Source organism: Nicotiana attenuata, unplaced genomic scaffold (assembly GCF_001879085.1).
Source record: "Nicotiana attenuata strain UT unplaced genomic scaffold, NIATTr2, whole genome shotgun sequence".
Taxonomy (NCBI): domain Eukaryota; kingdom Viridiplantae; phylum Streptophyta; class Magnoliopsida; order Solanales; family Solanaceae; genus Nicotiana; species Nicotiana attenuata.
In genome coordinates this window covers 1397911-1408357 of record NW_017670275.1, presented here as the reverse complement: position 1 = coordinate 1408357, position 10447 = coordinate 1397911, and the positions used below count along the sequence as shown (strand labels likewise).

Here is a 10447-nt window from a genome sequence, read left to right as displayed (position 1 = left end):
TATACTTCATTACCACACAATAGGGGGGGTGATTTATGTGGTACCCAATTTTCGCTTAACTTAACTATAGAAGGACCTGGTTCTTCTATGTGTTCCAACTACTACTATTTGCGGAATAAGAAGTAAAGAAAATAAAGAACACAGAGATTTTTACATGGAAAACACCTGGCTCAAAAGGTGAAAAACCATGACCTACTACTCAGTAGGATTTTCCCAAACTTCCACTAAAATCACTGAGCCAAAACAGCATTTAAAAACTCTTTGTAAACCTAAGGATTAACTCTAATCCCGTTGTGGCACACAGCCTCAACTGTTGCGACAACTTCAAGTTAACTCTAACTTAAACACTCAAGGTACCTAATACAATTGCTTCTATAAAAGCTGAAAGGTACAATGTAAAATCACCTACTACAATTGAACTAGAATAAAAGATAGACACTTGGAACTGGTTCTTCTGTCTTGTTCAAGTAGCTTCAGGATTGCACACTTGAATCACACATAAATTGCCTTGCTCTTTTTCTTTCAATTTAAGTTTAACTTCTGCTTATGTGCATTACCTGTAAAAGAGAACAACACTAATATTTATTGGGTTAGTAATTAGAGATTAACTGGGGTACAGATGCTACTCTTCTATCGTAGAAAAGTTCTAGTTGATCTCATACTCTAACACTATCCTCTTCTTAAACTGTGTTCTCATCATATAAGGAGTCTTTCTCTCCTTATCCAATATGCAACCTTTTCGATCAGATCAGGAGATATTACTTGTGATAAGTTAGATTTATCTCCTTCACGTGCATCTCACATGCTTGGGCCGATCATGACTGTGTTTCACAAGATGGACCTGGTCCATGTCTGAGTTCTTTTGTCAGTCTTCAAAACATCACCTGTTCTTAGGCCAACAGGTGCTTTGGCTAAAGCTTCCGCCTTTAAGCTTCGACTTCGCATAGCTCGCGATAATAGCTTTGTTCGAACAGATATGATTACAAAACTCGAGTCTGAGCTTTTGAAGGTAAAGGCCAAGGTTGTGAATGCCCGGGTTGAGGCTGTAATGTGCAGTGCTAAGGCTGACCAGGAAGTGGCATCCTATTTGAAGGGTGTTGTTGATGCTCGATCTGAGCTGAGGAAGGCTCTCGACCGGGAGAGCAGTAATAAAGAGTACGTAAGGCGCAGATCTCGGAGGGAAACCCTCGAGGAAATTCATGCCAGGGTCTTCGACATCTCAGAAGAGATCAAGCAGGCGAAGGCGAGAGAATATGATGCTAAATTCCTTCTATCCGATGCCGAGGATGGCGGGGATGGGGCCGTCGGGCCATAGTCCCAAAGGAGACGTAGATTTCGTTTTCTGATTCTGTATATAGTACTTTTCAAAGTACGCTTGTAAATGGAGCTTGCATTTTCTCGCACATATGCATAGGAGGAGACCTCATGGTTTTATTCCTCCTGTATTTCTTTTTGCCTTGATTTTAGCCAGATGAACTGGTCATTGATTTGAAAAGACCCTTAGATTCATAGTACGGACCTGGGGCTCATTAGGATGGCCCGTAGGCTCTTACGCGCTTGGTCAATGCGACCTTTAGTATAAGCTGGCGACAACGGCTCTTACGCTTTTGCTCTTAGGCAGATTTAGTTAATGGTTTTGGGTGCAATCTCCGAATCGGGTTTCGACTCAAGCTCATTCGACCCTCAAGTTTTTGAATTTAGAGCTGGCCCTTAGGCTCTTACGCGTTGGGTTGGTACGACCTTTTGCATGGGCTGGCGACAATGGCTCTTACGCCTCGGGTCGATGTAACCTTTTATATGTGGGCTGGTGACAGTGGCTCTTATGCCTTGGGTCGATGTGACCTTTTATATGTGGGCTGGCGACAGTGGCTCTTACGCCTTGTGTCGATGTGACCTTTAATGTGAGCTGGCATCAAAGGTACTTACGCTTTCGCACTTGGGCGTATTTAGTTTAACTGTTTTGGGTTCAGTCTCCGAGTCGGGTTTCGACTCGAGCTCGTTTGACCCTCAAGTTTTTAAATTTGAAGCTGGCGACAGTGGCTCTTACGCTTTGGGTCGATGCGACCTTTTATGTGGGCTGGCGGCGATGGCTCTTACGCCTTGGGCTGGCGACAATGGCTCTTACGCTTTGGGTCGATGCGACCTCTAATATAGGCTTTAATTTTCCCTCGATAAGAATTTTTTGAAATAGCATTTGCCTAACTCTTCGACTGTTAAATAAAAAACCTCGATTGCGAGTCGTTATATGGCGATGATCGAGCACCTCGGGAGGTTTGGCTCGGGGGCTGAGTATCTCGAAGCTACTATTTAGGAGCTGACATGGTCGAAGCTCTTTTGGCTATATCGAGGGTAGACTGTTTTAACCGGTTCTTTTCGATGTAGATTCGAAGTAACTGAAGGCCTGTGATTTTGTAGCGACAGTCAGGCATCGCCGAGTCGCGTTAGTTTTGCTGGTACAGCCTTGTGACCATAGTCATTTGTGCTTGGCCGGAGCCATTTTTGATCCCGAGTGAAGTAGTTTCGGCTTCCATATCGAGGGTATGTCTTTTAGGGGTCTTACAAGTTCGATATATAGCCGAAGCTTTGAGATCGGGTTTATGCCTTTAGTAAGGTCTTACAAGTTTTTCATGCCTTTGAGGTCTTACAGTTTTGGATACTTGGTACAAGTATTGTTCATGCCTTACTTGAGGTCTTACAGTTATTTTCACTTTGTATAAGTGCAGTTCATGCCTTGCTTGAGGTCTTACAGATATTGTTGTTGCCTTATGTAGGTCTTACGAGACCGAGTCTGCCTGCTTGGGGTCTTATGGTCTCGAGTTTTTTGATAAGTGGGGATTGGCTATGGCGATTGATGGCAGTCCCCGAGTTATCGAGGATTTATCGTCTCAGGAACCATTACGATGGAGATGTCGCTTGACAGCAGTCCCCGAGCTATCGAGGATTTCTCGGCTCGGGAGCCATTACAATGGAGATGGCGATTGACGGTAGTCCCCGAGCTATCAAGGATTCCTCGGCTCGAGAGCCATCACTCGCAAGCTTGGTGTTGCCTGATTGAGGCTTTATGATTTCAGAGTTTCCGACCCGGAGGCCGCGTAGCCTTGAGTTTTTGACGCCAGTCCCCGAGTGCTTGGGGCGCTTTTGGCTTTGGAGCCATTTTGTTGTTTTGATGTTGCCTCGTTAAGGGCTTATGAGTTTGGAGCTCCGACCCGGGGGTCGTATTGTTTTGAGTTGTCGACGCCAGTCCTCGTGTGTTCGGGACATTTTTGACAGAGGGGCCGTTTTTGCAAAAATACCGAGTCTTTTTTGAAGCGTGAAATGCTTTTTGAAATTATTCTTTGATTGCTTGAGCATACATGTCTTTGTTGTTGAGGGCTCGGTTATTCTATGCGGGCACGATCCGTTCGACCGTTTGGCTCGGTACATTATTTTTCCCATCGACGGCCCTATTTGGTGTAACTTGTCTTCTCCGAGTAGGTGACATTCCGGGGGGATCCATTCGGCGTATCTTGGCTTCTCCGAGTAGATGACCTTCCGGGGGATGCCCCCTAGTATTCGAGGTTGATTGCAAAAGAAGCCTTGAATACTTGTTGAGTCCTCCTTAGGTAGCATGTAGATGTAACCTTGCCGGTAAAACCCTTTTTGGGATAAAAACCCGGTCGAAGGAAAAGAGTGCAACGCATGCTTTTGAAACCTAAGGCCTTCGAGTTGGAGAGTGCTTTGGCCGTTTCGACCGGATACCTGCACTCAGGTCAGTGTAGAATGTAATTGAGAGAGAAAGGAGGCGGTCGTACCTTAGTGTGGAATGTGCCGGCGATGTTTCGAGCCCTGATGTGTTTCAGTCGCTCGTGATGAGGATGCGGTACGGTCCCCTGCTTTGTTTAGTCGGGAAAAGCTGAGAGTATAGCTTGTTATCGCTATTTTATCGTTTGATAATCCTTTGGCTCCTTCGAGGGTGGAGATACTGGTGTTTCGGGCCGCGCCGGCTATATTGACTGGTATGGCGGTTTTGACTTTCGTTATTTTGTTCGCCTAGTTAGGTCCGTTTAGGACTTCGAAAGGCGGGCATAATTTGGTTAGGCAGTCCGAGTTGCTCTTTCACCTTCGACTTGGTAATATTGGCCGAGCTACCCGGATCCACAAGCATATGCCTGATTCGAAATATGTTTACAAGAAAAGAAGTTACCAGTGCGCCGTAGCAGAGCTGAGATGGGGCCTCGGGTTGGCCTTTCCCTGTTGAGAAATGTTTTTGCTTTCCTGGTTGGGGGTTCCTGCATGGTGCCAATACCTCAAACGATCGTATGGATGACATGTGCACTGCGAACATCGTGCACTGTGAACATTTCCCTTGCCGCATGCTGTTCCCCGTAGATGGTTTTAATCCCCTCTTCTGTCGGGAATTTCATCATTTAATGGAGGGTGGAAGGTAGTGCTCTCATGTAGTGTATCCATGACTTTCCGAGGAAGGCATTGTACCTCATGTCTCCCTTGATGACATGGAATTTGGCATTTTGCGTTGCGCCTGCCATGTTGACTGGGGGGTGACTTCCCCTTTCATTGTTTCGTTTGCCATGTTGAATCCGTTGAGGACTCGAGAGGCAGGTATGATTTGGTCAAGCAGTCCGAGCTGCTCTATCACCCTCGACCTGATAATGTTGGTCGAGCTACCTGGATCCACAAGTACATGCTTAATTTGAAATGTATTTACAAGGAAAGAGATTACCAACGCGTCGCTGTGAAGCCGGGACAAAATCTCGATGTCCTCATCGCTGAACGTGAGAGCGTCCTCGGGTATGTAACCCCGAGTTTGCTTTTTTCTGGAGAATTTTGTTCCTCTCATTGTAGGTTCCTAAAGGGCATCGGCGCCTCCCAAGATCATGTGGATGACATGTTATGGCTCATTCGTTTCGTTTTTCTTAGCCGCCTATCTTTCCCGGAACTGATTATTGGTTCGGTAGCTGAGGAATTCTCGGAGGTGACCTTTATTGAGTAGTCTGGCTACTTCTTCGCGGAGCTAGTGGCAATCCTCGGTCCTGTGGCCGTGCGTGTTGTGAAATTCACACACTAAGTTATGATTCCTTTATGAAGGATCTGATAGTACAGGCCTTGGCCACCTGGTATCTCTGATTTTACTGATGGCGAACATAATGTCTAATATGTCGACGTTGAAGTGTATTCCGAAAGGCAACGTTCCTCCGTTGGCCCCGTGTGCCTATCGAATCTAGCTCTGTTGATGAGTCCCCGAGGGTTCTGTACTCGGTCTATCCTCCAATCGTCGCGAGGTGGGTTGCACATCGGGCTGTTCCTTCTATCTTCGGTGTATGGCTGATATCTTTCTTTGTTTGGCTTTGGCTCCTTCGCCAGAAGCCTGCTTGGGTATACTGAACCCGAAGGGGCTCCTAGCTGGTCATTTTCGACCCTGATCTTGGACTGTTATCGGTTGTGGGCGTCCGACCAGGTCACGACGGGATATTTGACCAGATTTTGTTTCAGGTGCTTCGAAGCCATCGAGCTTCGCTCATTCAGACCTTGAGTGAAGGCCTGCACTGCCCAGTCCTCGGAGACCGGTGGTTGTTCCATTCGTTTTGTTTGAAAGCGAGATACAAATTCTCACAGCATCTCGGTCTCCCTTTGCTTAATTTTGAAGACGTCGGATTTCCTCGTGGCCACATTGATAGCCCCAGCATGTGCCTTTATGAAGGAATCTGCCAGCATGGCAAATGAGTCTACAGAATTCGGGGCCAGGTTGTGATATCACGCCATTGCCCCTTTAGAAAGTGTTTCCCCGAACTTCTTCAGCAGGACGGACTCGATATCGTCATCCTTTAGGTCGTTGCCCTTTAATGCACAGGTGTAGGCGGTAACGTGCTCATTGGGATCCGAGGTTCTGTTGTACTTTGGGAGGTCTGGCATTCTGAACTTCTTCGGAATGGGTTTCGGAGCCGCTTCTTGCGGGAACGGCTTTTGCACGAACTTCTTTGAATCCACACCTTTCAGGATCGGGGGTGCTCCTGGAATTTAGTCGACCCTGCAGTTGTAAGTCTCGACCTTCTTATCGTTGGCTTCTATCATTTTCTCACCCGATTCGATCCTTCTGGTGAGGTCCTCGAGCATCTTTACGATGACGGGATCGGCTATCGACCCGTTATTGCTCGATCTCTCCGGTACCTGCTCGGTTGGGGGAGCTGTCCCCGGTGCTACCGTGTTAGGAGTTTTCTGGTGACTTTGCAGCTGAGCAATAGCCAGCTGTTGTGCCTGCAACATTTCAAAAATAGCATGAACGCTAAACTCTCATTCTTCCCTAGTTGGGGTTTTCTGAGATTCTTATTGATCTCCTTGGTGCACACTCATGTTGGTGTGTGAGCTTATATTGACCTGTTGGGCGTCGCGTGAACTTACGTCCGCTGGAATTGGTCCTAGTGTGTTCTCAAGGTTTCGTGGTGGCACACCAACACCTGGAGCAGCCACACCGTTCTCTCCGTGGTTCTCAAGATTTTCGTTTTCACCTCCACTTACTGAGTTAGGCATTTCGACCTGAAATTGAAGATCTTGGACAAGAAAGGGTGTGAAAGATAACTTGCTTTGTGTAATGAAACTAGCAAGAAAATAATCACTATTATTTTTAGCCCCACGGTGGGCGCCAAACTGTTTACCGTGAAAATGGTAATAACAATTAAATTTGATTGTGGGACTCTAAAAATAGGTGATCTATTTTTATGCCGGTTGTAGAGCAGTTGATGCTATGTGTGAAACATAGAAATGAAATAAGAGTTAGGAATGGGGTGATAACCAAACCGATAGGTTGACAATCGGGGCCTCGAGCTTGTCGATTCGGGGGCCTCGAGGTCAATTCTGGGGCTCGACTGTGATCTATCGAAGGTGATCGAAGTATGACTAACAGTTATGATAAAATCAAAGAAGGCTCTTTATGGCTAATGATAAGCAATAAATGATGAACAAAAATGAAGATAATAAATGAAAGCAATAATATCAAGAGAATATGTTAGAGAGCAGAGAGAATGTTCTTTTATACTTTGTGCGGAGCAGCTGAAGCAACCGGTTGTGTATAAAATGACAGGGATCCTCTTTATATAGTAGGAGAAATCCCAACGTAGTACAAATGTATTAATTACAAAGATAAGGAGATGGGACAGCTAGATACTGCCATGATGCGGGCTCAGACTAGCCTGACGGACTTTGTCGGCTCTAGCTGCACGCCTTGGGAACTCCCCATCTCTACCATAGCTGGGGTCAACATTGTCCCAAGATCGAGCGTCGGCGAACCTCGAGGGAGGAAACTCGACCGTAGCCTTGTAGCGTCGAGCCTTCGAGATGATCCTCTGAGGTGCCTCGATGACGAGGAATTGGACCCTCCGATTTCACCTTATACACAAGACTTTTGACATCTCTATTCTAAATTTGATGTAATTTTATCGAGTGATCGGAAGATGGAAACAAGTCTCCTGCTATCTGTATGTGTAACTATTGAATGCCCTTAGGAACTAGCTTTGTTAAAAAATGAATACACTTATGAGCATTTGTTTGACTTATGGACTATTTGAAATGTGTTCACATCAGTGATCATACTTCAACACAAATCTTTTCCCAAATTCTAATTGAAAGTTTAAGAGTTGGAGTTGGAACCGAAATAATCTATGATCACGTACCAGAAAAAAGAAAAGGCTTAACTAAGCAATGGCTAAAACTCGATTTCCATTCAAAAGTTTCAAGAGAAGCATTATCCTTTTTGTTTTCTTCATAAGATACTATTCTCTCCGTTCCTATTTATGTGACAAAGTTTGAAGCAGCACGTAGTTTAAGAAAAAATGAAAACTTTTGAAATTTGCGGGACATAACATTTGTATGGCTATAAAAACTTCTCATTAATTAAAATTAAAAAGGAAAGCGGAAGTTAAATATATAATTTTCTTAGAAACAGATATAGTTTCATAAGCTGCATCGAAGGGAGTAGTACGTACTTCCAATATTAATTAAGCATCATATTGCATATGAGGACATTTCTAAAAGCCTGAAATAGAATACTTCATTAGAGAAGCATTGTCCATTTATTTAGCAATTAATCTTGAACGCCTCTAGTGTCTTCTGAGAATCCTTTTTGGCCACAAAGTCATCAAGAAACTCCTGATATTTGAAAGCCTGAAAAAGTGCAGGATTGCCACCATTGACAAGAGCCTTTGTTGGCTCCACTATACAATCTCCAGCAGGAGCAACAAAGGTCCCTATTGAAGTCCGACCACTTTCTGAATTCGTAACTGCACGATGATCGCCAGCTACTAGCTTATTGTTGCTGATAATCTGTGTTTAAATTCGTTAAAATCGCAAACATTAAACAGGACGAGGCATGACTAGATTAAAAGAAACTAAGTGATACACTGATAATATTAAAATATCTTATATTATCAGTGTAGCTTAACCTACGATAGCAGGTAACTTGCATCTTTTATATTACTAGGTTACTAATTAATGATTAGAATAGAGATTTACTCGTAATTACCTTACAAGTACTTCTAACTTAAAATACTGTAATTAACATAGTTCATTTGGCAGAATGATGGACATAGCCTTAAGGCAGGGGTGCACAGCATGACGGACTCGAATTACATACATAGTTGAAATTTTTTATGACATATACTTCATGTCAATTTGTAGTCACTGTCACAAAAGAATAGTGAGTGTAATGGTACACTTTATAGTTAATATACCTGCAGCTGGTAACCAATGATGACAACAAATGCATAGGGAAGAGGATGAACCCCAACCCACTGGCCATCTTTGAAGATCTGAAGTCCATAAATTTTCTGCTGAAGGAAAGTTATGAGGTTAGGGTCACAGTGAGGAGGTGAACCCATGGCTGAACTTGGGTCTGGACAAGGGGGATAATGGTTCACAACCAGCGCCTGTCTTTCACTCAACTCCTTCCCAAAATACGCTTCTTCTAGTCCCAGTCCTTCACCTATCAGTTCCAAGATCCTGGTGCTCAAAGTCCTCATTTCTGCTGAATATGTTTCAACTAGCTCCCTGTACATAGAAATTCACTCTTTCACTACTTTCATTTTATATTATACTCTTTAGCAACATGCGTTTTGCTCAATCGACCGGCATGCTGTAGATCACAAGATTCAAGAGTACTTTTAGATGTTTTTAAGTCAAACACTGGCATATGAAATAAATTACCGAGTTGGTTTGTGATTCTTGAAACCTGAGTCATGTCTATCGAAGTGCATAGGCTAAAATAACCAAACCTTGTAGATCGGATTAGCTATAACTAATAATGCATTCTAATTCTGTCATATTAAGTGAAAGCAAATATAGACATGGCATGTTACACACCTGTATCTAGCTGGCTTGTCAAGCCAAGGTTGTCTATGTTCTTGTATGGGAAACACGGGCTGTATGAGAAGATCTTTCCAATAATGGACCTCTTCGTCAGCGTAATTCATCCCACTTCCATATAATTGCAGCTCGTATTTGAAACCTTAGAGCAAAAGTTTTCCTTCTCCTCAGCAGACATGTCGAATAACTCCTTAAATAAATCCATTACATCATCCATCAGCTTCTCTGATATTCCATGGTTTATAACCTGTTGTATATTTGGTAGTAATTGAAATCAGGACGTTTTTATTAGCAATTCATTAGCATAAGAGAAGAATTTGATTTACTATATATCGATTTACAAACCTGAAATAAACCAAATTCCTGACTGGCTTTTAATATTTCTTGGACTAAACCAGCATGATTGGATGATTTTGCTAGATCAATCACTGGGATGTTGCTACCAACTGAGACAAGTTCACCAGGCCTTTTATCAGGTGGCATTACATAATTTTCAGGTATTGTGTCAACGTTCTTAGCCCAGCTTGAAACAAGCATATTTGCCATTTTGATCTCAATATATTGTGTAGATAAGGTACTAGACAAATAATCATATATAATGTAGGCATGGGTGATGCTGAGATTTATATTAGCAACTGGTCTAAAGCTAGTTGATGATATCCGTGAAGTCCGCTGAGTTCGGAAGCGGATCTAGGATTTAAATTTAATGGGTTCAGCTTTTAAGATTTTTAGCATAGCACCCATTGTAGTAGTGTTAAAATTATGGGTTCAAATCTAATGTTTCAAAATTTTAGTAGGTTTTTATATACAAATGCATACTCCATATCAAAAGTTATGGGTTCAATTGAATCCGCAGACGAAAGGCTACATAAGCCCTGGATCACTTGATTTTAACTTTTTCATTTACCACCAAAGATTATGGTGGGATAGATAGAATTCTTTCACTCTTAACCACAAGTCTTAGGTTTGAGTATTAGAATGGGAAAAAAAAAATTTGAAAGGAAGCGTTTCCACCTTTAATGGCCTTCTGCAGCGAGAATCCAAATTAGCCAAGGGCCCAATACGAATACCACAAATTGGCTGATAAACCAATATA

General features: G+C 43.3%; 1 protein-coding gene across 1 annotated transcript; it reads right to left on the bottom strand.

Moving 5' to 3' along the window:
* Positions 1 to 7914: 7914 nt before the first annotated feature.
* On the bottom strand, positions 7915 to 9123 carry LOC109237113 (hyoscyamine 6-dioxygenase-like). The gene is made up of 2 exons (XM_019403374.1): positions 8721 to 9123; positions 7915 to 8313 (listed from the first exon to the last, which is right to left on the bottom strand). The coding sequence occupies exons 1-2, from the start codon at positions 9042 to 9044 to the stop codon at positions 8068 to 8070; spliced, it is 570 nt and encodes a 189-aa protein (XP_019258919.1). The 5' UTR covers positions 9045 to 9123; the 3' UTR covers positions 7915 to 8067.
* Positions 9124 to 10447: the final 1324 nt, after the last annotated feature.